The sequence below is a fragment of the Melanostigma gelatinosum genome, assembly GCF_949748355.1.
Source record: "Melanostigma gelatinosum genome assembly, chromosome: 17".
Classification (NCBI taxonomy): Eukaryota; Metazoa; Chordata; class Actinopteri; order Perciformes; family Zoarcidae; genus Melanostigma; species Melanostigma gelatinosum.
This window is the reverse complement of record NC_136650.1, coordinates 20,976,370-21,003,778: the sequence shown is the minus strand read 5'-3', so window position 1 is coordinate 21,003,778 and position 27,409 is coordinate 20,976,370. Positions and strand designations below refer to the sequence as shown.

The following is a 27,409-nucleotide window of genomic DNA, read 5'->3' as shown; positions in this document are numbered from 1 at the left end:
AAGTATGCTATTGATATTGGTTTTGTCTATATGTTGCTGTCTGTTACTCTATGAATTTTAACTCCGTTTCAATTTGAGATTGTTATTTTAGGCTGCCTTGAAACATCTGGCCGGGGACAGCAGATGGAAATTAGCCTCTCTGGCTAACTCTGGCTCAATTACAGTGTAACTGTTAATTAGTGTGCATTGTCCCTGAAAAATAAATAAATAAAAATAAAATTTAAAAATATGCTATTATCATGATTATTTTAATCAGCATTATTGCCAATATCGATTTTCATATAACTTCTTCAATAAATGCTTGCAAATGAGCTTATCTGCAGACAAACGCACTGATGTGCTTGGTTGTTGCTGCGTCGAGGCAGACAGATTTAAAAATATACGTTTTAATACCTGAACAAGTAAAAAAATCAACTACTTCTATTATAAAAATGTTTTTATTTTTAAATTATATATATATATATATATATAAATATTTGGTCGGGTTTATGAATAAAACAGGTATGTGAATAAACATGACCAAATAAAATGATAAACTACTTAAATGATGAAAATAGAGTGCCACTAATGCTTAATTAACAAGATATGGGCTATTATGTAGCCTATGAGCATCGTTCATTTTTTTTATTTTAGATATTCATTTCCAAATATTGTTTTTGCACTTTAGGCACATTGTTATAGAAGCCAATTTCCGCAAGCAAAAAAAAATCACTCCAAAAATGTAATAATTTCATTATTCTTTTTTTTTTAGTTTACAAAAAAATAAAATAATTTTTTTTTTACTTGATTTAATTTGGTAAATTAAAACAATAACTTTATATATTATTATTTTTTTGCTGACTTAAATGGGCTTCAATACATTGCTGTTATTGGTTAGCTACGTAATTTTAGTAAGTACAGTATAACCGGAAGTCATAATTGTAATTTTTGCTAGCTTGACAGTGGTCATAAACTGAGACAGACTCCTCACATTTGCATAGCCCAAAGACAAAATGACCCCGCACCGGTCACCCTCTGCGCGTTAATTCACTGTCACCTCCGGACCGAGGACTTATATTTCTTTGGAGAGGGTTTAGGGGGAAACCCGCCACTTTCCCTTCAGTTTGCATCATCTCCGCCCTCCGTCCAGCCCCGGCTGCTGCTGTCTCTCCACAGCAACGGGAGGTAAGAGAGAGCTGCTCCGCTGCGGTGGGACGATCCGCCGCTAGCTGTCGGCTAACTTAGCTTAGCTAAGCGAGCTAAGTCAGTTAGCATCTGGCTGTGTCCCAGCCAGCGAGCTAAGTCAGTTAGCATCTGGCTGTGTCCCAGACAGTCGAACCTACCGAACCAGATGTTTGCTTGTCAGCCACATTTAACTGTAAATGTTTCGCACATAGCCGCCCATCTTATGTACTGTCGATGTAACTTCAAAAGTGGAAGTTTTAGATAAGTTGTTAGCCAAGATAAAACAGTCTAAAGTGTAAATTTAGCCAAAATCCGTAGTAATGTTTTATATGTCCTTCAAAATAAAAGCGCAACTGTACACTGATTTTTCATAAAAAACAAAGCTACACAAGCGAATCTATTTAGTTGCATTCTGTCAGAGTTACATTAGAAGTGTTGTGTTTCTCCAAATATTTCACGTACAACTCTTGCCAAGCTTTGCATTAGAACCGAAACAGCGAGCTTTATTAATTGTTTATAATGTAAAGTATATAACTATAAAGTTTAACTTTAAACCAAATTTACCCTTATCACCTAGGTAAGTTACTGTAGGGTGGTGGCTTTTTCTGCTGGCTCACTTATTGTAAATAAAATATGTATTTATTTTGGTTTAAGTCAGGTACTTGTTATTAAAGAGACGTTGGAACTGTCAAAAACGGGAGTTTGTACTGTTGCTCTTATTCTGAAGGTTACATTGCATTACTTCCGCTGTCTATACGTCACGCACTTGCTAACTTGACACAACAAGGTAGCGAGCAGCTATCGATGTGAGAGGCTGGTGCTCAGGGGGAACCAACCGGAGTTTGACGGCGTTAGCTTAGCCAGCTAGCGGAGTCATCTGCCTGTTGTCTGGTTTTTGCCAGCATGCTAACAATGCTAACAGGGGCCGCTTAACAACCGCAACACACTGCAGCAAGTCTCCTCTGTCCCGACTCTGCAGAGGTCCAGCCGAGCTGAGCTCCGCGGAGCCATGCGACAGTGGTGCGTCCCCGCCGCGACCCCTCGCACCGAACCACTCCCGGGGCTCCTGTCTGTGTCACCTCCTCCACCGGGAGGTAAGATTACCGGTTTAACTTTAACTTTTTTTTTTCATAGCGAGATCCAGCTCGCTGCTTTAGTTCTGCATCTTTGTTGGTTTTGCACAGAAATAACCCACAATAATGTGTGCAGACATACTGTAGCTCTGATATGTGCTGTTCTGTAAACAATCCACATTTCAAACCTAATTCTCTGTATCTGGCAAGTTAACTTTGTCCTGGTTATCATCAAATGTATGTGACACTTTTGGATTTGACACATTTTAGAAGAGGAATCTTTCTGGTAAATTCGGCATACATCCCATTTAACAAGAGCAACTTTCGAAAGGTAGTTCTGTTTGTTTGAGCCGTGTGTTTAGGTGTAAACTATCGATGGATAAGGTCACTAAATCACACCTATGCAGAGTAAGTCCATCAGATGGGTATAAAAGTTATGTTGTCTCAGATGTTTGAATGAGTTTACTGTGATCTTCACACAGCAGCAGCAGCAGCAGCAGTCTTTATAATTGATGGAGAAGGCTTCAGACCCTGCACATGACATGTACAGGACATGAAGGGATGGATGGATGTGACGGGACCTGATGTTAGGTTATGTATGCCAGGGTGATCCTACTTTAATTCCACCCTGGACAAATGGAGCAAGGTTAGCCCCAAGTGTCTGTGCCAAGTGTTTGAAAGGGTGCCAACATTTCCAATGACCCAAGAGCATCCTCAGAGGAGAATGCAGTCTTCACTTTCACTCAAAGTTCTTTGGTATTAGCGTAACTCAAATCATTGAATTTGATTATCATTTAAAGCGTTGTAGTCGAGATAAATAAACTCCCAACAAAGGAAGCGTCGTGTTTGGATTCAGCTTTAAATGTCTTAAAATGTTTTTCGTCTATTAATAATCCTCTTCATCTTTTATCAGTATGTCTGCAGGTTCCAAAATCGTTTGCAACATTTTATCTAAATTTAAGACTTATCAAAGGTGGAGATAAATATAGCGGTGTATGTCTTGGTAACACTTTGTGCTGTTTATCTGGTGAGAAATCAACCGAAGCTACAGACCTTTGGGGTATTAATAGGGCTTAAGTTGGTTCGTATTCACTTACAAAATTGGTCTTGTTTCCTTAAATCTTAAATCATTCTTCTGATGTCTGCAGATGCCAGGATGGAGTGCTGTGAGGCGGAGCCGCGCTACACCATCGAGCAGATCGACCTCCTGCAGCGCCTGCGTCTGTCCGGTATGACCAAACCTCAGATCATCCACGCTTTAGAGTCCCTGGAGAGGCTGGACCCGGACCACCGCCCGTCCCACTGTGACTCTCAACCCGCCCCGTCCAACAACACCGCCGCGGCCGCCCCGGCCCCCTCCTCCTCCTCGTCCTCGTCCTCCTCGCTCTCCCTAGCCTCCGCCACCACGCAGACCTCCGGCCTGGACGGCGCCGCGCTGTCCCCCAGCAACAGCTACGAGGCCTCGCCTCCGCCCCTCTACCCTCCCAGCGTGGCCGTTCAGCGGTCGTTCAGCTACGACATGATGGGAGAGGAGGAGTGGGACCTGGAGGAGAAGGTGGAGGAGTACATGAGGTGAGGAACGGTGGTGGAGCTCACTGTTGTCAGAGAGAATGGCCGAGACAAAGAGAGACGATTACAACAGCAGATAATGACAGCTACCCTCCCCTGAGGCGCAGGCTTATTCTCCAGAATTTTAGTGGAGTTAATTGAGGTCAGGTCTTTAGGGACGGCTGGGAGAAGAGAAGCGTCATTGAATAAGGTTAGTCAGAGCGAAGGCTGGTGGTTAACCACCGCGCAGTCGTTCTAATGCCGCCACGGCTTGTTGTTGCTTTTTGCAGGAGAGACAGCAACCTGGTGAAGGAAGAGATCAAAACGTTCCTCAACAACCGCAGGATCTCTCAGGCAATCGTGGGCCAAGTTACAGGTACTGTGTTCGCTCTGTGAAGCTAGTGGGCGGTATTACATCTCACAATGTCATCATCGAGTTGAGTGTGATGTCCCGATGAGGACTGATTCTTGTTTAAATTAGTAGAAAACACTTTTTCTGTATATTTAATCCACTACATTACAATGAGAGACCTAGTGTCTGCTAAGCTAACTGGCTAAGATGAAGGTGTGGGACCGACAACACTGTCTAGATTCTAGAGGTTCTGGAGTGAGGGTGAGATGTGTCATCTGTGCTCTCACTGATCTTAAACAGGAGATGATAAACTGCTGCTGAAACCCAGAAACAGAAGATTAATCGTCGGCCATTTTGATAACTTATTTATAGTTTCAGTCTGTCTCGCTATCCAGCTTCTCAAATGTCTTTCTCTGTTTTAAATGATTTTAAATGAAAAATAAGTCGTATTGGGATCCAGGGAACTGATGAGCATTTTGCTGAAATGTTCCGTCTTAAAAGATAAATGAATTCATCAAAAATATAACTGACAGATAAAAACCAATCCGCTAAAGTCGACATCCCTTTGTTATCTAGTTTGTTCTAAAGATGAAACTGAACTGGACATGTTTTTCCAGCCCTTTTTAAAATGGCTTGTTGAATATAATAATGAAGGATGATGCAATAGCTCAGAGCAGGTCGGTAGAAAGGAGCTTGTGGCGCCCGCAGCAAGGCTCCACCTCGAGGCAGTAAATCGTGAACTACAAGTAGCAGCATGTTCTCAAAGTGCTGCACCAAATCACGTGTCCTTAATTAAGGCATTGATATTGGGGAGGCTTTATTAGCTCAACAGGAGCTGGCTCACAGCCGATCCCCACGGTCCAGATGAAATGAATCAATGTCTTTAATGTGTGACGGTGACATGACTCCCCCCCCCATGCAGGCATCAGCCAGAGCTACATCTCCCAGTGGCTGCTGCAGCAAGGCCTGGAGATGAGCAACTCCAAGCGGCGCGCCTTCTACCGATGGTACCTGCTGGAGAGGAACAACCCCGGTGAGTCTCCGGTAGCAGGCCGGGGGGGGGGGGAAGCAGGACCGTGTTGCAGACACGGGGTGGAGTTTGACTTCTACAGAGCAGAGCAGTGGGATTATAGATCATTAGGATGATGGATGCTCGGTACAGGAGGACTGATGATGAGGAGAAGTGCAGATCAGCGCCTCAAGGTTGAATGTCGGGTTACTGATGATAGATTAGATCGTGAAGGAAGGCTTAAGAACTCTTTTTTTGTGAATGTGAACCGCTGCTTGCTATCCTGCCCCCCCCCCCCCCCCCTCCCCCCCTCCTGCATGGTAAACCCACACACCTCTAATTCCTCACGCTAACTCCATCCCGGCCCTCGAGGTGCTGCGGGGTCGAGGAAGGACACGAGACGAATCTCTACATTTCAGAGGAAAGCCGAAGGATGAAGGTAGTTCTGATCGATAGGATCAGGCCTTCTGGTTTGGAAGTGAAACCGTAGCGGGGGAACGCGGTTTGTCTGTCCGGGGTCGAGTAACAGCTCGGGGAGGTGTCGACCTCTCCATGTCCTAGGATGCATGGATACTCCTATGAAACACGCTGGTCTGGTTTTAAACAGATGCAACACTGAAGATGCTCGGAGCTTTTATTGGTTTCAAATCATGTCTGATATTTTCGTTTTTACATTATGAGTTCTATGAAACAAACGAATCCGCCGATGGACCTTCTGCCGATCCTGCTGTCTCCCCTCATGCTAATCCTTGATATCCCCCCCCCCCCCCAACCCACCCAAGCTTTGCCGTAGCTCGTCTGTAGTTCTCAGCCCTGATGCTGGAGGTACTCTGGTGCTGGTTTTCATTCCTACATGCCTAACAGTTATTCACAGCGATACTAACAATAACTAATTTCCTCGGTGGCCACAATGCTTTGCATCCGATATAGACTCCTATTGACCTGCCCACCGGGAATCTAAAAAACAAAGCTGTGAGTCAAATTGACTTCTTATCGGCGGATACAATGTAAAGCAGCCATTTGTTAAATTTACTACGGCTGGAAGCTGCCAGGCAGGTCCACAGGAGTGTGTCACGTTACCCAAATAACTCTCAATTTCCAATGAGCTTAAACTGGTGTCCATGACCTAATCCGTGGCTGTGGCCCGCCTGACCGTTGGTTTTGTCCCGACTGAAGGGCTGAGGTGGAGTGAAAGCCAGCACAGCGTGAGTCCCATGCCCAGGACGGTGGCGGGGGCGAGCGGCTGCCTCCCCAACCCCAACACCAACCTCAACCCCAACCCCGTGTGGAGCAGGCAGAGAGAGCTGCTGATGCACTTGCTGCCGTGGTACACTGCTGCCGCCGCCGCCCAGGCCCAGCCAGGTAAAACCCCCCCCCCCCCACCTGCCCCCTCCCCCACCTCCCCACCCCCGGCCTCAGCAGCTCGCCGCAGGGAGACACATGCATGCCACTCGCCCTGTAGCTTGGGATGCCTTTCAACAGCTCTGCTCTGCCATAGTGGCAGGCTGTCACAGCAGCTATGTGTAAGGTCAAACGTAGCTTAGTGTGAACATCGTGTAGGAATTATACAACAGGACATCTGCAGCTCTTAAAAAGCACAGAATTCAGGCTTTGGGAGATCGAAATATATATTTTCTCTTGCTTGCTATAGGCGGTAATGTTAGAAAGTAACTGCACATGTAACGGGAAACGTCCCTCACTCCAACAATGGTTTGAGTGAAACTAACTAGTCACAATGGAGCAGTTCATGACGCCTTAGCGGCTTTTTTTTGTTCAGCTGGTGCGACAGGAAGCTGGAGTCTGAACAGCGTCACAGTCTGTTACATCGCTGCCTGCGCTCTCTTCTTTCAGGGGCCACCCTGTCGATGCGGTCCCTGGTGAAGGAGGAGCCCGATTGGAGGACGGGGATCATGGCCGGCGACAGAGCCGGGATGGTGGGCGGGCCTCTGAGGCTGCGCAGAGGAAGCAGGTTCACCTGGAGGAAGGAGTGCCAATCAATCATGGAGAGGTGAGCAAGTCCTTTCTTAACTGCGTACTTTGATTACATACTGCAGCTGCCTTTACAAAGTAGGTCGAGCTGCGTGCCGTGTGCAGACAATGCAGACGTCCTACTTGTTCATACGTCCGATATACGTGATATCTGTCTGTGAGTCATCGGTCGATGTGATGCATCTTCCGCCGTGCAAAGGATTGTGGGTCAGAACAGCCAGACAAGCATACTGCAAAATGCAGCAGCTCGTCCTGGTGTGTTTGGCATGCTGCATCAACATTCTGTTTGTTCATCATTCATACTTGATGTTTTTCCAGCATACTAAATAGAAGATGCTTCATTTCAGAAAAAAAGACTGATGAGATAAATACTGACTGAGAGATTGAGATGTGACGTCATGACCTCAGCTCTCTTTTGGATTTATTATACAAAAGGAGGCTATTAATTAATGAAAAGTGTGAGAGTTTCCTAAAAGCCAATGAAACAAATACACAGATGGTTTGTGTCGTAAACAAAGAAAGGCAGCGAGTCCTCCAAACATTAGTTAAACTCGTGACTGTTTGGTATTTTTGCTTCAATCAGTTATCAAAACAGATTCATTTTCTGTTGATCAAACTTAGCGTTTCAGCTCTAAAATGAACAGATTCTTTATTTACATTAATAAAAAGCTGATCAGGAGCACCGGAGGTCTGCAAGAAGCTGCCGTCTTCAGACGAGTACGAACACGCCGGCTCTGGTTCAACCCTCCAGTCGTAGTCGTACTCGCACGTGAGAGGAATGCAGCAGTGCTGGAGGTAATACGAGTAACCAGAGTGTGCTGTGTGCCTCACTGTTGTGGCGTTTGTTAGCGGTGTTTTGTCTCTTCTCCTGTTATATCTGTCCCAGACTCCTCAGTGAGTAAGAAGGATGCAGAGAAAGAGGAGTCGGCCGTCTGCGTGCGATTGATTTTCTCTGTTCTGCTTGCTGTAAGTATCGGGCGCAGTGTGGGCACTCTGGGTAATAAGACCACACCGGCCCTCGCACTGCACTCACCAGCAGGCCCCCAGGATTACGCAATCCCACTGCAGTGCTGATCCCCGTGAGCTAGTATACACCCAAGGTGTGTGTGTGTGTGTGTGTGTGTGTGTGTGTGTGTGTGTGTGTGTGTGTGTGTGTGTGTGTGTGTGTGTGTGTGTGTGTGTGTGTGTGTGTGTGTGTGTGTGTGTGTGAGTGAGAGAGAGTGTGACAGGATAGGGCACCTCAGATGGTGAGAGGAAGAGAAAGGGCTGGAAGAAGACGTTGATCTCTGTGTGTTTTGTAATGCGAGCTAATGATTATTTTTCAGCCTTTCAGGTTGTAAAGAAACTAGACATGAAAAACAATAAAAATGATTTATTCATTTCTGCTTCCTACCAGAGGATCTGGAGGCCGAGGAAGACTCTCCTGAAGCTCTTCCACTGTGTTCATGTTCTTACCTTCCTGTGGCTCAATACAAAGACGTGACTTTGAACTTAAATAAAACAGTACAGTGCAGTATGTGCTGTGTGTATTCATGTTATCAAAGAGCTTTGATAAGACGTGTGCGCTACACAAACCGTGTAGTTATTTTCATACATTCTGACGTTTTGCAGGGTATTTCTTTCTCGCTCTCCTAAAATGAAGTTTCATCCTCCTCGATCCTGTTTCTTCTTTTTCAGCCCCGGGACGGCGGGTCGTCCTACATCTCGAGCCCGCTGTGATGCAATCTGATTCTAACCCCGTGACTGTTTGTGTCTCACAGCTTCTTCATGGAGAACCAGTACCCAGACGAAGCCAAGCGAGAGGACATCGCCAACGCCTGTAACTCCGTCATTCAGAAACCAGGTGAGAGCAACGAGCTGCTGCGCTCCATCGCCTCTTCAGAAGCATTCTGCATACCCGGCTTAAAAAGACTGTTTTATTCATTATTTAGTCAGATAATTAGTGATAATAAGAATAATTAGTTGCATGTCATTTTTTTATGTTATTTCATTGCAAAATAGATATTTTTCGTAACTCTTATTCAGTGTGAAGCTCGTGAAACTAAATAATATATACATTTAAATGTGTCTTTTGTTTAATAGATAGAAAGTGTGAATTCGTTCACTCGTAGAGAAAACACGAGATTTACTGCGATCAGTGTTTGTGCGTTTGAAGTATTTATACCACGTTCTTTATTTGAGTTTTATTTAAAATTGAACCTTTTATTCAACCAGAAAAAAACCTGTGGAGATTAAATTTCTCTTTTCAATGACGAGCCGGCCAAGAAGACCAATTGCACGTCGAGTACACGTCATTAAGATTTATGAACCGCAAAACTGCATCAAAATATCCGTTTACAAACCGCATCACAGCTCGTGCGGTCGGATCCGAGTCTCGCTCATCCAGTCGTATGGTCACTAAAACCCGTTTAAAACACTTTGAACTCACACGGACGAGCAGCGAGCCTGAACAAGCGTGAAGCTGTTCATGCAGAAGAGTTCTAAATACTGAGCTTCTTACCAAAACCCTTTGGGATGAATGAGACCTGGATCGTACTGCTCGGCTGTGTGCCAGTTTGTGAAAGGATGTTTCGATGTAGCGGCGCTGTTGTCAAATGCAGCCCCCGTTGACTTCCATTCATCAAGACTTCCCCCGGTTTCCTAAGTTCTTCATCCACCGTGGATGTGTGAGAAGTTTTCCTCAAGAAGTCAAGGTGCCACGAGGTGGTTCAGTGAAATACAAAAGGTCATTTTGTGGGTGACGTGTTGTGTTTTTCATCGCCCAGGCTGTAAGCTGTCTGAGTTTGAGCGCGTGACGGCGTTGAAGGTGTACAACTGGTTTGCCAACCGTCGGAAGGAGATGAAGAGAAGAGCGAATATCGGTGAGGACCTGATGACCTGTGTGTGTGTGTGTGTGTGCCTCCAAAAGAAAAGCCTTGTTTTCAGCATCATGCCATGTAAATGCAGAGTCACGGGAGGAGCCGTGTGTGTGTCTCTCTCACTCCTTACTTCCCTGTCGAACACAACCAGAAGCTGCCATTTTGGAAAGCCATGGAATCGAGGTGGCAAGTCCGAGCTGCCACTCTAATGGTGAAGAGGCAGAGATGCACGAGTTTGCCGACCAGGTGAATCACCGCTTCTCAGAGCAGGTGCGTCTGGGAGTTGTCCGTGTTTTCGTCTTGGAACTGTAACCCTTTGTGTCGTTGTCGTGTAGTTCATGAAAGTTCATTTCTTTTCTTTACCTGTTGTATCTAATCAAGTGATGTGAATCCAGATGTTTGGCTCATACATGCACCCCTGCTCCTCCACAGGAAGACGCCTCTTCCCACAGGATCGCTGACCAACAAGACTCCTCCTCGTTGGCCACCGCGGAGGCTGCGGCCCTGCCGAGCCCCACCCCTCAGGTCCCCGATCGCAAGGATTCAAAAAGGGAGACTGTGGATGAAGAGTGACCAAAGCTGGTGGAGTTTGGATCGTATTTGAATTTTAATGAGATTAAATAGGAAAAAGCGTCTCCTCCTCCTCCTCCTCCAACCATGTAGAGCCTTTCGGGGGCTATCTCACCCAAGGGAGAAGGGTGCTGAAGCCCGCTGAGGTGCCTCTATAGTAAGGAGGCCACTGTATTTATCAACAGTAATCCTGCTTATATTAACAGCAATATACAGTATATATATATCGATATATAGTGCATTCCAAGATGGTATTAAAAAGCCTAAATTCCTTAGAGGGAGGATTATGTAATGGATCCCTCGCCCGTTTTAAGCTAAGCCTTTTCTTCGTTTCTTCGCTACATGCCTTCTGTTAGCCTTTTTAAAAAGAGTGAGAGTGCTGAGCCTGCAGGTCAGGTGTGTTTGGGTGAGGTGGTGGTGGTGGAGGATCTAGTTTCGGGTGATGTGAACACCTTCGTGAGACTCTAACCGCAATCGGTCGATCCAATCGGTCGGTCAATCAATCAACGAGTGCTGTTGCTACGGAATCCGTAAAAAAAGCGCCCTGAGGGACAACTGGAATCTCAGGTAATCCCAAAACCGGCAGATAAAGGACGGCGATGAATTGTCTCAACACGTGCTTTACTTTCTTCATCTTCCTTTTCTTTCATCTTAACTGTGTTTAACCAAAGCAGGACATGTTATTTATACCTTTTTATATTAGCAATATATCGCAGTATCTGGTCTTCTTTGTTATACTGAATGCTGCCGTTTGGTCCTTTTTGTAGTGTATCCTCATTTCAACGTTCACGTCTCAAACCTCAACTCAGCCAGTGAAGCTAGACGACATACACAAGTCTACTCGCTTTCTTTTATCTTCTTTTTTTTACGTTTTTGAAAGAACGCTAAAAGCAAAATGTGATGGAAAAGAATGCGTCAGCCTACGCGCTACAAGCACCTTCTCTGCTGTTGGAATAAGCTAATGCTTAAGCTCCTGTACGGTTGTATGACTGCAAAGCTGCACTTGGAAGTGGATCTCACTCTAATCCGACTGGGCCTAGACCTGTACATAACCCAGAGGATACACACGTCTGTGGGTGCTTTTCCTTTAGATGACCTGATGTAGAAACTGTTCTTTGTCAAACTTGAATAGCTGACTTTAACTCTGCGTACCTTTGCTCCCCTTGTACTTCGCGGCCCAAGGCCTCGGGAGCTACTCCCTCAACGTTCATGAAATGGACTCCGGGCGCCGCCACGTTACCTCGTAATGCCAAAGCTATGCCAAGGTATGAGATGAGCGAGCAGGAAGTGACGCAGTCACCGACCCACACTACGTAGATGTTTATTAGCCAACTCCAGCTTACCTCAGAATATCTCCGCGACAGGCCGACTGGCATTAACGTGTCAGCAGCCGCTGTTGTGACTGTTTAAAAGATGTGCACAGTGTTATGTAGCATTTATGACGTGGGGGGGGGGACCCCTGTGTTTATGATGTAAACTCAACCTCAGACAGTTCTCTCGTCCGGCTTTGGACGGGAACCCCAAAGCTGCACGCCGTTTCTGATTATTCCGCTTCTCTCTATCTGCTTTTATCTGACAACCAGGAAAAGAAAAAAAAAAGACGATAACTGTAATAAAATTGTAAACGATGTCGGTGGTATGTCTTGATTTCTTGTTGGAGAGGTTGGTATTGGAGCGTTCAGCTGGTGTCGAGGTGATGGAGCTGGATTCAAGCGCTTCCTGAGACGAGTCGAGTCCCATGTAGTGTCTCACTCTGTCGGCACACGCACGGGAGGGCTGAGTGCCTCCATGCAGTACCTGCAGTGAAGAGTGCCAGCGGTGTGTGAGACGTGTCTGGCAGAGCAGACGAAGACGACGCTTAGTAACACAGGTGAGCAACAAAAAAACACACAACTCAATTCACGGTAAAGATTCCACATGCCACCAAAACTACTGGTCAAAGCTGGAGCTCATCTCCTGCCTCAGGTCCTTGTGATGGACCGACACAAAACAGTCAAAGTTGAACAATGAAGAAAAAAACATGTAGTTATTGACATGAAAATGAGTTATCTTTCAAGGTACTGTACATAAAAGCGTGTCTTGTTTGGATATATGCCCCCCCCCTTCATTTACTCTCTGTAATAATAGAACTACCAGCTCAGAGCTCCACTTCGTTGCTCTTGTGGTAAGTGACCACATGTTGCCGTTCCCAGTGTATTTGGAAGACAACAAATTGCTGAAATTTAGCCAAGTTGCAACTAAATCTCTCCAGCACAAGACGGCAGCATCGTGACTCAACAACGAATCAAAGACGGCGTGTAGGCTTAATCACGGTCTTTTACAAGTTGTATGGCAATGAGATGTAAAACACATGAGTGAGCCGTTTCTTCTGTACCTGTTGTTCCTCTCTTCATCCACACGAGGGAGACCTTGTCCTCTGATGTGTGAGCGCTGGAATCAGATGACGCTGTTGACGTTGTGTGTAAATCCGTGTTGGACTGGTGCTGCTCATTTTACACTCAAACCGTTGGGGGTGAAAAATCTGATTTAAAAATAAAGTAGGGTGGAAGTAGGGTCAAATTAGCACGTGTGTGTGTGTGTGTGTGTGTGTGTGTGTGTTTTCTGACACTCTGTGAGCAGTCATGTTGCAGTTGAACCATCTGGTGCGTTTAAGCCTGACGCAAACTGCATCCGACAGATCAACTGCATCTCAACTTGCCTCAAAAAAAGGTGATCCGAGACTCATTAGAGTCCTCATGAAGATCTCATTGAAACCCAGTTACATACTTGGTCTGTAAATGAGAGGTCGGTCCTCGTGGCCCAGGTTTTATTTGTAGCGTGGTGCTGCTGCAGCTCCATGCTTTTATTACAGGGTCACCTCTAGGCCACAAACTCTAAATAGACCCTCAACACGTAGCAGGACAGGGCCAGTGCTTAAAATGATCGGTTCATGAATCAGTCAGAGCTTCAGAAAAGGAATCAACAAGAATTGGAAGAGCTCTTTAATCATTTGAGGCGTTTAACGTGCTTCTTTGTTTGGTTCCGACTTCACAATGTGTTTGTGACGTTATTTAATGTCTTTGGGTTTTGGACTGTTGGTTGAACAAAACAAGAAGACTGAAAATATAATATGTAATATTGAGCTCAAAGAACTTGTGATGGCCATTCACACTTTTCTGACAGTTTGTAGAATTACGAGGAGAGGAAGAAGAGGAAGAGGAAAAGAAGCGGCATGATTTGTTCTGATTCTGCACGGAATCGGACCGGTTGGCACCGATGACCACCGTTAAGAATAACTCAATAGAAAGCGCCAATCTTCTCTCTGATGGTCTGGTTTACTTATGAAGGCCATCAGTATTAAACTTTATTGCTATAAGTAAAACGCTCACGTTATGAACTCCACCAAAGTCACGTGACTTCGCAGCGCCGCCTCTGAGCTAAAGGCGGACGAGTGTTCGGGTGTTGCCAACAACAAGAACCACAAAAGCTGAATGCAAACCTTTTCGGGAACGTACACACTGGAAGCGTTTTGCACAAGAGCTCTGCACACACACACACACACGGTGTGTTTTCACCGCGTCAGGCTTTAAGACCAACGTGGCTCTTCTATCATTCATCCCCTCAGAAGTATTTTTCATCCTCTTCTTCTCTTTTTAATTTCCCTTCCCTGAGGAAAACAGAATTCATGACCCGTCACCTGTTTCTGCTGACTGCACAGGCCGTCCGCCGCCTTGCTAAACGATTTCCCGGCTATTTTAGTTGCCTTGCAAAACACTTGACGACACAAGTGGCATGGAAAGTAGGCAATTCAATTTGTCAGTGGGTATTACTTTGTAGCGGACAGTTACAGTTATGTTTTGATTACGGGCCTTTTCCGTCGAGTCGGCGGTCCCTCGGACTGCTTTTAAAAGCGTGTTGGTTCCTTCCCCGTGGCGATCTGCTGACTGTCTCCCTCTCTCTCGTCTCATTTAAATTCCATCTCATTGCAGGCGCACCTTTTTAAGCGAGGGTGTCCTTTTGTGCGGCGAGAGAAAAGCAGGTGAGAAACGTCGCGGCGAGAAGGTGGTACACAGACGAAGATAAAGGGAGGAAGGGAAAGGTTACCTTCACACTGAAGAATAGGAGAGAACATTCCATCGACCCAAGCGCTCTGATTTCTCTTAGTGTGTGTGTGTGTGTGTGTGTGTGTGTGTGTGTGTGTGTGTGTGTGTGTGTGTGTGTGTGTGTGTGTGTGTGTGTGTGTCGTGTGTTTGTGTGTGTGTGTGTGTGTGTGTGTGTGTGTGTGTGTGTGTGTGAGCGCGCGCATGTTTTAAATAAGGCCTTGGCAACAGCCAAATGGGTCATCTGCCCTTGAAAGAGTGACACGAGACTGGGTGAGTAGGAATCTTTTTTCACCATGTCCTATTTCACAGGACAAATAAAAAGGGCACACACACACACACACACACACACACTGTGCCCTGAATCTGTCAGGGTCTCGGTCCCCCTTCTTCCAGTCAGATACAAAGTTCCACAAAGGACTTTGTCGCAATCTCACCGTGCTTATTATTTACATTTTATTTCCTCTTTCAGACTTATTCTTCCCATAATTCAGAGCATCCCTCAGCGGCACCTAGCAACGTCTCAAATGAGCACGGGCAGGTTCCTCTCTCTCTCTCTCTCTCTCTCTCTCTCTCTCTCTCTCTCTCTCTCTCTCTCTCTCTCTCTCTCTCTCTCTCTCTCTCTCTCTCTCTCTCTCTCTCTCTCTCTCTCTCTCTCTCTCTCTCTCTCTCTCTCTCATCTCTCTCTCTCTCTCTCTCTCTCTCTCTCTCTCTCTCTCTTTCTCTGCAGCCCCCGTAACTTCTTTTCTCTTTACTTTGCTCTTTCCTCCGTCATTCCCCTCAGTAGGGTTGCCGGCTGCAGAAGAGAAAAAGAGAAGTCTTTCATGTTGAAAGCAATCCAACCTCTGGTTCCTGAAACACCTCAGCCGTCAAGTGTTCAAATGAGATGCAAACGACAGCTACACATGTATTTTTAGCCCTCTTCATTTCATCTGGGTAAGGGGGTTTTTGGTGAGCGCGTGTGCTGTTTGCAATCGATATTCAGCTTCGCTCTCACACGGTTATTTATATATTAGTTTCTTTGCTACAGGGACAGAGCACGTTAATGAACATCAGGATAAAAGATGTAAACATGCACAAGTTAGCGAGAACGCTAATTTACATCCGTAGTCCCTCGGCAGGTAAAAACAGAAACACGTGACAATATCAATAAATAAATCAAATGTCAAGTTGAAAGTAGCTCATTATTCGCAGCGCTCTGCTGCTTGATGAAGCCCCAGTGGGGTTTACCTTGCTCAGGGTCAGACTGCCTGATGGAGAGTTTTTCATTTTGGTTCTGAGACTCGGGCCAAAACAGACTTCACAACAACAGTAAGGGTGGCGACCAGTGTTTACGCCCGCCTTTGTTTTCTCATTCTGACATTCAAACATTCGGATTTCTTCAAACCTGCATTAACGGATGTTTTTATTTTGTTTTGGCCACATGGAGGCAGCAGGAACAATCTGAATACAAGGTTGAGAGATCATCACCTTATAAAGTTGATATGGCAAACTTGTTGGTCAACAGTTGCTTATTTAAACATCAAGCAGACAACAGAGCAACATTCGCGTTTGTCCATAGAAGGACACTCGAGTTGAGACCGGGACGTCCGGTCAACGTACGCTGACTTCTGTGTCCGTCGTTTGGAGACGGGCACATATTGTACGGCCGGTTTGTTTTCTTCTCAAGGTTTCTGGCTGAAAACTTCTGCGACTGGAAACAATGCTGATGAGAGCAGAAACAAAATAGTAACGTTGTGGTTGTAAAACCAAAACAATGAGCTGAAAGAAGGTAAAACGCTCCGGAGCTGTTGGGTCTCTGCAAGTGAGACCTTTCGCATTACAAGTGGTCATTTGATCCATCGTTGATCTGAAAATCATGACTTGTGCAGACATATTCCAGCTTAAAAAAAAGCAATATACTACATTTAAGGCATTAACATAGCAGCTAACTGCTGCCGGCCTCCTAAAGGGGGGCGGGGCAGTGACACCGATACAGGAATATCTGTGGGTTGCCTCCTCTCTGAACTGTCCCGGTAGTCCATGATATCTCCACTTTAACCATAACCGTAGTGGCGGCAGATAAAAAAAAACATTCAACGTTCTATGTTGGAGGACTTGTTGGACCAAAAAGCCGACAAAAGCTCTCTGCCTAATCTCTAGACAGCTCAACGTTTAGCCCGGTGTGCATCACGTCGGCGCGTCGCTCTCAGATTCCCGGCCTACCAGACGGCCCCCCCGGTTCATAAGGGTTTAAAGCTTTCTGGCAGGGCTACGCTGCCCCGCGACAGATAAGACTCCGTCTCCGCCAGCCTCTCTCGCCACACTCTCATCCCTCAGGGAAACCGATTGAAAGGGCAGATTTCCTAGAAAAAGAATTGCAAACAGGATCAACAGCTTAGACGGCTTTTCTCTTCTCAGCAACTTCTTCCCCCTAATATTTATGCTTTTTTAAAATGTATTTATTTTGTGTGTGTGTGTGTGCGTGCGTGGTGGAAAGGGTGGTCTTGTGAGGGAATTTATTCTCCTGTGTATCGGAGTGTAGAAGATGCCAGAATGCTCTTTTACTTCACTGATGATGTGCAGCAGCCTCATGAAGCAGGGACATAAACCTCACACACACACAGGCACTGTAACTCTTGCCCTTTTACCATCACACACTTGGCGACATTCATATGAATATACCCACTCAGTACATTATTACTTAAAAAAAAAAAAGGCCATTACGTTAAGCTCCCGCCTATGTCACTTTTACGGCCGCTGCTCTGTCGCATGAATGCAAATGAGACCGAGCGGATCCAGACGCACGGAAACCAACAACCTGGAGATAAAAGCTTGTAGCTGACGCCGCCGAAGCCGGTGTGCATGAGCGATTCTTCTCCCAGCCTCTAATTCCTCAGCCACATCACTGTTTGCTCCGTGAAGTTGAAAAACGACAGCAGTTCTGCGCCGGCTGTAATGGATTCAGTTGGCCTCCGAGATGTTTGCACAGAATGTTTTTTCTGCAAGCGGCAAATTCCACGTCGCCGCCAGAGGCCGTAAACCGATCGATGGAGGGAGAAACAAACTAGCAGGAGGAAGCTGCTTCTCTGGCTGTTGACAGAGGACCGGGGTTAAACAGCTAAAACAAAAAGGGCTCGGCATCAAACATCCCAGCATGTCCAAGTCCAAACAGACTGGTGGAGTCAGGACTGGAATGGGGAAGTGGTTTTCCTTGCAGGGCCAAAGAACACAGAGACCCAGCTGTGCACTGTTGACAGTTTTCTGAGCAGGAAAATCTGCACATTGGTGGTTCTGACTGGTGGTTGGGTGATATCTGTATTTTCAGCAGTTTGAACCATCATGACCCAATTCACATTAGGTCTTATCTATGAACAAACAAATGTTCCAGATCCTCTTTACTGCCATTTCCACCTCAGCGTATTTAATCCTGAAAAGGTAAACCAGAAAAAGAAAGAGAGATCAGAGCAGAAACAGAGTTACATTTTATTTTTCACACGGCAGACGTGCAGACGTGCAGTCACGCCAAGTGGTTCTGTGAAGGTTTTTGTTCAGAGATGGCCAGACAGGTTGAAGACTTTGTCGTGTGTGTGGTGGGGGGGGGGGGCAATTATCTCTCTGCTTCTCTCTGTAACAGAGAGATAATTGGAAACTTAAGTATCGCGCCGTGATCACATCCAGTCTCCATGAGGATTACAACCGTCTCCTTCTCTTCCCACGTCCCTCTGTTCGATTCCTCTGTCGTCCGTCTTGACCTTGTTTTATTCAAATTATTCTCATTACTGAGGGACTGTAGAGACTGCGCTAACAGCAGAGCCTCGGCTAACCTTGGGGACAGTCGGGGGATGATGGCTCATTTAAACACAACAGTGACGGTCCGTGGGAGGAGGGGGGGGTCGCTCTGGGAGCTGGTTTCTCTCCTACACAGGTAATTAATACGCTTATGAACTCCTCAGCTCGTATCATAATCAAAATCAAGAGGAGGAGATGGTGGGGGTGGAATATCTTAATGGTATTCACACTGCTTTAAGTCGCAGGGTCGAGTCTAATGCATGTTGGGGGGGGGGGCTTAAGGGTCAATTGGGTATGGTCTAAGTGTGGGCAGTTTCCGTATCTTGGCATATATGAATGATAATAGATTGTGTAGTTTGCATGAGAGTGAAGAAAATGTTGAGAAAATTATAGAAAAAACTATTTCATGCTCTGGTATGGTGCAGGTGTCAACACCGGGTACAATGGTATTGATTTGCATGTGAAGTTATTGAAGCATTTTAAGGAGTTGAAGCGTCAGCAGAAGTTGCTGCAGGTTTGTGGATGAACCATCTGTCAATCAAATAAAGAGAAAACCTTCAGTGTTGTTCAATAAAGAAATACTTTCCAGTTCTGATGTAACTGAAGCTATTGTTGCATCTAAACCTCTGGGAGCTGCCATTGTCGTTTGGAGCGAACAGCCGCCTCTCCGTGTCCGGTTGCACACACCTAAGCCACGCCCATTGCACCCACCTCTGCTTATTACATGCATTCAGTGTCTTTGCCAAAATGAGTTTTAAGATTTACTTACACAACAAACGTAATTGGTTGGTAAGAGATCGGGGGTTTGAGTTCAAATAACTACGCTTGTTGCATAAAATAACTACGTAGGTTGTAGAACAAGAGTGTAAGTCAATTTGGGTTCAAGCACTTCAACTGCTTTCATTTCAGCTAATCGAAGTGTTTGGTAAGGTGCAAAGGGGCGATTAGAGTCCAAAATCGCACAAGCAGCGGACATGATTTTTGTAAAGTTTTTAAAATGTAATTTGAGCTTCAACAATAAAAGCATATGGAAGCAATGAAAGAAGTTGAAAGGTTATGTGTCAAATCTAGGGATTCTCAACCAAAGAAACTCTTCGCCGACTAACACTCATACGCTTTTGTCGACTAAGCAGTTATTGGATTGTAGCTTTCATCGGCAGATCTGTTAAACTGAGTTTCTCCACAAGGAATCGCACGAAAGCACATCTTTACATCTTTACATCTTGTTCATCAGAAATAAATCATTCAGCATGAAAGAGCATCAAATAAATGACTGAAGACCAACTAAGACCAAAAAGACCAGTTAGTCGACTAACCCTCTACGAAGTTAAATTTGTGAGGGACGTATAGTTTTGGTTTGAGAGTATCTGAGGGTGTTTTCCCGTAAAGTGATGGAAAACAGCGAGGTGATTTAATGCACACGGCTCCAAGAAACATTGCAAGTCTTTAAAATTCATCGAAGGTTCAGCCTTGACCAAGGTTGGATGGTCCGCCTGACCTCAGTACTGTAGGAAGCACTGCAGGTAGCTGAGCGACTGCAGAGTTTCAGACGTCCGAGGCCACATCAGACCTCATCAGGCCAGCTGTGTTGATCCAGGGGTTGTCTTAGTGGAGGGGCCTCAGAGGCCTTCTGCTTCACCCACGGCTTGTGTGAGTGTATTTTTATCCAGGCATGTGGTGCATTGTTTGTTTTGTCTGTGTGTGTATGCGCGTGCATGCTTTCACTAAAGGCCAAACTGGACAAATCTGACTCGACACTCGAGAAGGACCTCGTAACCTCGGCGTGAGGAGGGGGTCAAGCCTGCCAAGTTTGTGCATGCATGGTGAGCCGAGCAGCGAGGTGAGAAACATAACATTGTGTTTTAAATGACCAATTGTGACATGATTTTTCCGCTGTGGGGTTGGTCGTCGTTGGGCTGGATCCAAAACAGCACATACGTATTAGTCATGCAGTTAACATCCACAGCTTTAGCCGTGCCACGAATTTGTGCAAAGATGAACAGGCAATAAGGCCGCGGAACAGGGACAAAAAATGTTGTTGTGTGGAGAGAGCGGGCCAAATGTCGGATGTGCTTCTTAACTATAGACGACTGCAGGAAGCGGGATCCGAACATGAATATTGTTCTTGGGGAAATGAACAGGAAAATGTGCCCCTCACCTAATTACGAATTCCCATGAATCATTTTTTAGCGAGATGTGGAGCGAAGAGGTGATTAATTGCATTTCTCTGCATTTGTTGCGTGCATGAAACGTTCAAAGCAGCGGATAATGATGCAGGGAAAGTTGGGTGGCGTTGGCGGAACTTTTATAGTTTCTTGTATTTCTATCTGGGGCGTCTTGCCATTAGCTGGGAAGAGCTTCACATTTTGACAGACGTGCATGCACATCGACACACTCCCAAATACCTGAGAGGGGTTGCACTTGATCACACGTCTTTGGCTTTTGGGAACATAGTGTTTTTGTTGTCATGAACACATAAGCACAGACACACACTGATATATATATATATATATATATATATATGCATCTGCGACTACACAGCCAAGCTCACACATAGACTCGATCAAAGGGAACCCCGAAAAGAAGCTCAAAGGCAGGATTTCTCTCCTCTCCTTTACGCTTCTATTTTACCTTAAAAGAATAGCGGCTTTGAAGAGGCACTGTGTAGAGAGGTATATCATTTACAGTCATTAAAAAACTGAATGGGGGATGAGTTACGGCTGTATTTATACAAATGCCCTGAAAGCTGAAGAAGAGAGGAATCTCGACACCCTCTGACTTTTCTTTACAGAGATTTAACGGCTAAGAAAGGCCTCTGGTCTCCACCTGCAGTCAGCCTTTGAAAGCCTAAACGCATTTCTAATTGCCGAGCCTAAAACCAAGCGCTAAATCCTCTATTGGTTTCAGAGATTTTTGAGAGTATTTGTGCTCTCTAGACACTATTCAGCAGAAAGAGGCAGGAGAGACCATGGTTTGATGTATCCAATGGGCTGTGAGCCCCGTTTTGTCTGGGTTTTGGCAATGACAGTCCACCTGTTTTGGGAAAGGAGACGCTGAACTGAAAGCCAGATGATGTGAAAAATAAAAGGGAGAATGATGTCTACACTGAAAAGATTGACTTCACCGAAATCTCCCAAGAACAAGTCTTTGGGAGATTTTCACACACTTGCAAAGCGTACAGTACCAGTTATCTCTAAATCCATTCCAGATCAAAAATAGTTCTGCTGGCACAGGCAGTGTAAGAGCATATATGGTGCCAGGGTACTGCTTTAACAAGACTGTCCTCTCTTGACAAGTTACAGTAAGTGCCCCAAAACCATAATTAGGTTTACCTTCAGGTGACAGCGGCCAAAGTAATTATGATGGGAGCAAAGGAGGAAGTACGGTGATGTTTTAACAGAGAGAGGAGGTTGGGGTGGATAGATGGATCAACAAAACATCCAACTTTAATTCAGGAGAAGCCAAAACCATGTATTCATTATTATAACTGTGCAAGTTCCCCTAACTTTAATGAAATAGTAGTCATAACCCGCACTAGAAAACTTTCCTTAGACCTTAGATCCATCCGTCCTGCTCTATATGTCCATCCATCCATCTCTATATATCCATTCATCTCTATATATCCATCCATCCATCTCTATATATCCATCTCTATATATCCATCTCTATATATCCATTCATCTCTATATATCCATCCATTCATCTCTATATATCCATCCATCCATCTCTATACATCCATCCATCTCTATAAATCCATCATTCTCTATATATCATCCATCTCTATAAATCCATCTCTATATATCCATCCTTCTCTATATATCCATCCATCCTGCTCTATATATCCATCCATCTCTATACATCCATTTATCAGCCCATCTCCATCCATCATCTCATATTTGTCTCTTTGTCTGTCTGTCCAACCAACCACCGAACCAACACTGAGAATCAATTAGCTGAAAACCTTCCCATGCTACTCCAATTTCCATCCAGAATAATCGTGGTTTTTTTACGACTTTTTTTTTTTCACGATAACTAGAAGTATGCTAAAATATATTTTACACGCAGTAAGTCCTACAATGAATCACTCTATTATTAGTAGAAGGAAGCTGTTCACACAAGGAGATATAGCTCAGTATATTCCATCACACTGCCCGTTAAAATGTGTCTACGACATAATGAAATCTTCACTCAATCTATGTGGCCCAGCAGCCCGGCCTGAGAGCGTAACCGTCTCCCACAGCCACTTTACTGTTTGCTTACTGATGACACAGAACCAGGGTTGAATGCAAACTGCCACCTGGGCAATCTCCCAGAGGTAACACTGGATATAAAAACGTAACGAGCCACAGGGCATTATGTGAAGATATACATGTGTCTATAAACACCTATTGGCTTTTCATTTGGATGAATGCGACCGGGCACCATGAATCTATTCTGTTGGTATGTCTTTAGCAGGGGGGTGTAACGCGTGAAGGAGAGACGGAGAGCCCCTGAGTGTAAAGTATGTTCACTATAAATCACACACTTGTGCACACAGTGAAGACACAGACAAAACAATAAAAACAGCACTCGGAGAACAAACAGAACATTGATGAAAATAACGAATGAAAGCCTTGAATGTGAGTAATCGCATCCAGCCCTTCCTCAGCCCCCCTGGGCTCCGAAGTGGCCTACTTTCCTTCAGCACAAATCACACCACTCAAACATTCATATCAAACGATATCATTCTTTTAAAGTGTAAATCAATGTTTGGAATACTGGCCAGGTAGTCAGCTTCATGATGTAACACACGGTTGTGTGCAGAGACGTGTCCCTCGCAGATCATTGGGTCTGGTGCCGAAGAAGCAAACACGATGTTGTATAATAGTAGGTGATACAAAAAGGTTTTGAGCTAAAACTGTGAACACGATGCTGAACTGAAGTAGTTCTTGACCACATTACTGATATAGTTTGAGACATTTTATCGCGTGTTCTGGTGTTAGAAAAGAGGGTGCTAACGAGAGCAATATAGGGTTCTTAGGATTTTCCTCATGGGAGAACCCATTTTGGTTTCTGGTAGAACCTTTTGTAAAGGTTTCACCTGGAACATTTTCAGAGGGTTCTACCGAGAATCCAACGTAAAGGACCATACCATGAACCATCTGTTAAAGGTTCCACCAAGAGAGTGACCTGAGAGTTTCAGCAGAGAACCCTTCTTTGGAGTAATAGTTCCACCCAGAACCCTTTCTAGAGGTTCTGTCCAGAACCTTTCCATCTTATTCCAAGGGTATTCATTTGATTCAGAGTCAAAGGTGCTTGGTTTCTCACCTTCCTTGCCATACCGATAGTTATGATTGTATTCGTCAGGTTGTGAGGTATCCACCTGAGAGACTTCTGCTTCTGGATTTTTGTTTGTGGCGCTCGCAACACTAAATTCAACACGATTCAAGAGCATTGGACACCTTCAGGAACAATGTCCTGATCCAAAGATGTTGCTGTGAATGGAACTTCTTTCTACCAAAGATAGATATCTCGAAAGTATTGGCAAGATATTGTTTGTGATAGCAAACAATAGTGTCATCATAATGAATGTAATTTAATATTTACTCGCTCTCTATTGGCCTTTATATAAAAATGTTGATCAATGCCATTATAGATATATTAATGGAGGATATATTAGGCATTCAAGAATAATGCTATTCTATTAAAATCAATACAGTTTATATATATATATATATATATATATATATATATATATATATATATATATATATATATATGAAGACTAGATCATTTTGGTGTCTAAGTTCTATTCACTAACCAGGTGATGGGATTTTGCCTCTTCCTGTCTCACTATACTTTATTCTATATTTCAGAGTAGTATGCTCTTAAGGGTGGAATGAAGGTGTCCACATTTCAAGAAACATGACGGGAACAGGAGCAGAGTAATCGGGCCATAAAGTGTTCTCACATTTTCTTACACTTACACTTTTTTTTCGAGAAAAACAGGAATAATTTCCCCAATCCCTCTCAGCTCCGTCAGCAATAACAAAACCTGAAATGTCACATTGCTTATTTATAGAAGCAAAAGATGTTGTGATTGCACCTGCCATGGGTTTTTTTTGCCCTCCGATTTGTTAAGCGGATACATTAAAGTTTTGGGCTGCTGGGTCCGTGTCATTTTTTCTTTCTGTTGTTGCAGTACCAGCATCAATATGTAAGTGCCCTCCCTAATGGCTTTTCCTAGAACTCCAAGAGTCTCCAAGTGGTGGAACAAAACTCCTCCAATGCAAATATTAGTTTCCAGAGGATTAGCGTATTGCTCCAGGTCATTTTACAAAAACAAGGTCTAAAACAAAATCCAAACCATGTATGTAAATGTTTGCACTTGCAAGGTTCAATTTCATTTTAATCTTCCAAGGACTTCTTCCGATGCAGATGCCTCCGTGGAGACATTGATCATCGACAAAACAATCACGTTGTGGGCATGACAGGGGGATGAAGGGAGAGCTTGTTTTCTGTGGTGAGGGGGAGAAGGAGGGCGGGTGGGAAGTGGTGAAGATGGAGGGGTAGTGGGGAGGTGTTACAGACCAAAGCAGGTGTGACAGTTCTGAAAGCTTTCATGGGGAAAAGGTTTCTCTGGCCTCGTAGCGATGCGAAACTGAGCGTGACCCTCAGACTGAACCCAGCTATCTCTCTCTCGCATGCTTTCTTTCCCAAATCGCCCAAGAGCAGGAAAACCGTCCACTGACAGTGTGACACTAAAGGAGTTCAGCTTACACATCCCTACTCTCCTTTAATGTATCTCTCCCACTTGTATCTTTGCTTTTTAACTATATTCAATTTAAGAAATACTGTCGACAATATGGATGAAAAGCCAACTGCTTAAAATTGCATAATCATCCATTTAGTGCCTCCTCTGGTGAGATGACCATGATCACGTTTAGTTGATAGATATCCATTTGTGTGTGTTTTTTTGAGTCATGGTTCCCAGAGGAAGAATCCTACTGACTTAGCTTGAATATTTCTAAAGCACCAAAATGAAGTTGACCCTTTCAGTGTAATGTCTCCAAAACTATGGGATGGGTTGCCATGGAATTTGGTCCAGACATTCATGGCCCCCAGAGAATGAATCCTAACTACTTTAATTATCTCCATAGTGACATCTGTGGTTTATCTCAACATCTATTGGATGGATACCCCACAGGATAAAATCACTTTGAGGAGCTCTTATCTTTTCATCTAGTGCCATACTTGATGTTTAATCCTAATTAGCAAATGTCAGCATGCAAACATGATGAACATTGCACCTGGCAAACAGTAAAATAAGTGCAGCCTCACAGAGCCAAAAGTATGAATAGTCTTGTTATACTGCAGTTTCTAAAACCTGCCATAAGGAGCTCCTAAGAATTTTACGAGTTGACTATTACTTTCATCGTCCTGTGATACTCTGAATGCTGTTACGTAGGCTCCACTGCCCAAACAAGGACATAACTCCAGGGGAGCACTGAATCCTTGCCATTTCTTTGGGCATGAAAAATGGTCAAATGCGAAAGATCTGGAATAGCGGCGGCTTATATCAGCCTAACCCCAGTGTTTACCCCCTTCCATCTGCCCATGTTTACCCCAGCCTGTGGTTCGGTATGTTACGGGACAGGGGAAGTCCACACAAGCAGAAGGCAAGAGTGCGAGCTATCGGATTGGAACCTTTCCACCTGCCAAGACAAGTAACTCTTCCTTTTATGAGCCAATTGAAATTCAGCCCATCCATTCTGTCAACGACAAGAGGAATCAAGTAGTTGGATAATTGGAGCGAGGTTTTTCGGCCTCCCATAAGAGTTTATCGCAGAAAATGTTTGCCTTCATTTGTTTTGAGCAGATGCATTGCTGGGTACAGCCGCCGGTCGATTGTAATGGTTTTCCCTCCGGCAGCGGTCTGACAAATGACCCGCAATTGTTTTTGCTGTTTGTTCAAAGAGCATCCGCCTGCACTGATGCATACTACTGTATCAAAGACCCAACACACAAGGAATGACCTGCTCTCGATTTGTATGCATGAGGCCAGCTCTAACCTCTGACCTCTTGTGCTCCACTCAGCGGTGCGACAGGGTCGTTACCCCCGTCTGATCGGAGAAATCAATCCTTTTAGGGTCCGCTCCAAATATTCCCCTCACTGCGCTTCTCACATAAGTGCTGTTGAATCAATAGGAGCGGGGAGGGAAATAGGGGATTGGACAACGAAAAAGGCTTCTTCTGATGGACCCAGTTTCATCAGCAACAGTTTCAGAGACATGCTCTATGTTATGGTGAGCACTGCCACTAAGGGACAGTAGAGAGCCTGGAATGAAAGTAGCGTACCACATCTGCAGGGCACATGAAGTTACATTAACAAATTAAACACTGAAGAGGTGTCATCATCATTACACTATTCTCACCAATTAATATACACTTGACACAAACATGTTATATTGTAGACATTTCATGACATAATAGATTTGGAATATGATCCTATTGTAGTGCAGCTTCTCAGATCAATTCATTCTGGTATGCATAGATTTCACTCTATCTATTTATCTATCTATCAGAAAAACATGAACAAGTTATAGTTTATTTCCCATTTTCTGGTCACTCTGTTCAGGTGAGAATTAACTGTACTGTTCCTGTGATGGTTCCCAAATGAAAAGTAGGTCTATCGAGATTTAGGCATTTGTTGTGACTGCCATCACTTTCCTAAATGATCGAACAATGTCTCATGAAATGATAAAACACGAGATACATAATCTACAATCCCTTTCAGTTCATCATGAATAAGTTATCCATGTTTAATTTGGCTTCTAATTCTAGAAACCGAACTGCTTACAATATAGTAACAGCTAATTCATCAATACACCTGTGCATCTCTGGCTCTGATTGACACATTAAATATCATTGTAATAAGTTCCAGTTTCAGTTTGTTGTTGGAGACCTTCTTTATTTGTATTATCACAGCAGGACCACCACAGCGTACAGAGGGCACA

General features: G+C 44.5%; 1 protein-coding gene across 3 annotated transcripts; it reads left to right on the top strand.

The window, feature by feature from the left end:
• Window positions 1-994: 994 nt before the first annotated feature.
• On the top strand, window positions 995-12,192 carry LOC306791262 (homeobox-containing protein 1). 3 transcript variants are annotated; one of them, XM_079287908.1, is made up of 11 exons: window positions 995-1,164; window positions 2,144-2,258; window positions 3,386-3,809; window positions 4,076-4,161; window positions 5,060-5,170; window positions 6,323-6,508; window positions 6,998-7,154; window positions 8,896-8,978; window positions 9,901-9,996; window positions 10,148-10,263; window positions 10,426-12,192. In XM_079287908.1, the coding sequence occupies exons 2-11, from the start codon at window positions 2,174-2,176 to the stop codon at window positions 10,564-10,566; spliced, it is 1,485 nt and encodes a 494-aa protein (XP_079144034.1). In that variant the 5' UTR covers window positions 995-1,164; window positions 2,144-2,173; the 3' UTR covers window positions 10,567-12,192. The 3 variants fall into 3 exon arrangements, with proteins under 3 accessions (XP_079144034.1, XP_079144033.1, XP_079144035.1); XM_079287907.1 differs by having other exon boundaries at window positions 10,145-10,263; XM_079287909.1 differs by lacking the exon at window positions 6,323-6,508 and having other exon boundaries at window positions 10,145-10,263.
• The last annotated feature ends 15,217 nt before the right edge of the window (window positions 12,193-27,409 follow it).

Coding starts and splice junctions, on each gene's coding strand:
- LOC306791262 (XM_079287907.1), top strand. CDS start 2,174: ATGCGACAGTGGTGCGTCCCCGCCGCGACCCCTCGCACCGAACCACTC. Junction 4,162..5,059: donor AATCGTGGGCCAAGTTACAG/GTACTGTGTTCG, acceptor CCCCCCATGCAG/GCATCAGCCAGAGCTACATC. Junction 8,979..9,900: donor CTCCGTCATTCAGAAACCAG/GTGAGAGCAACG, acceptor TTCATCGCCCAG/GCTGTAAGCTGTCTGAGTTT.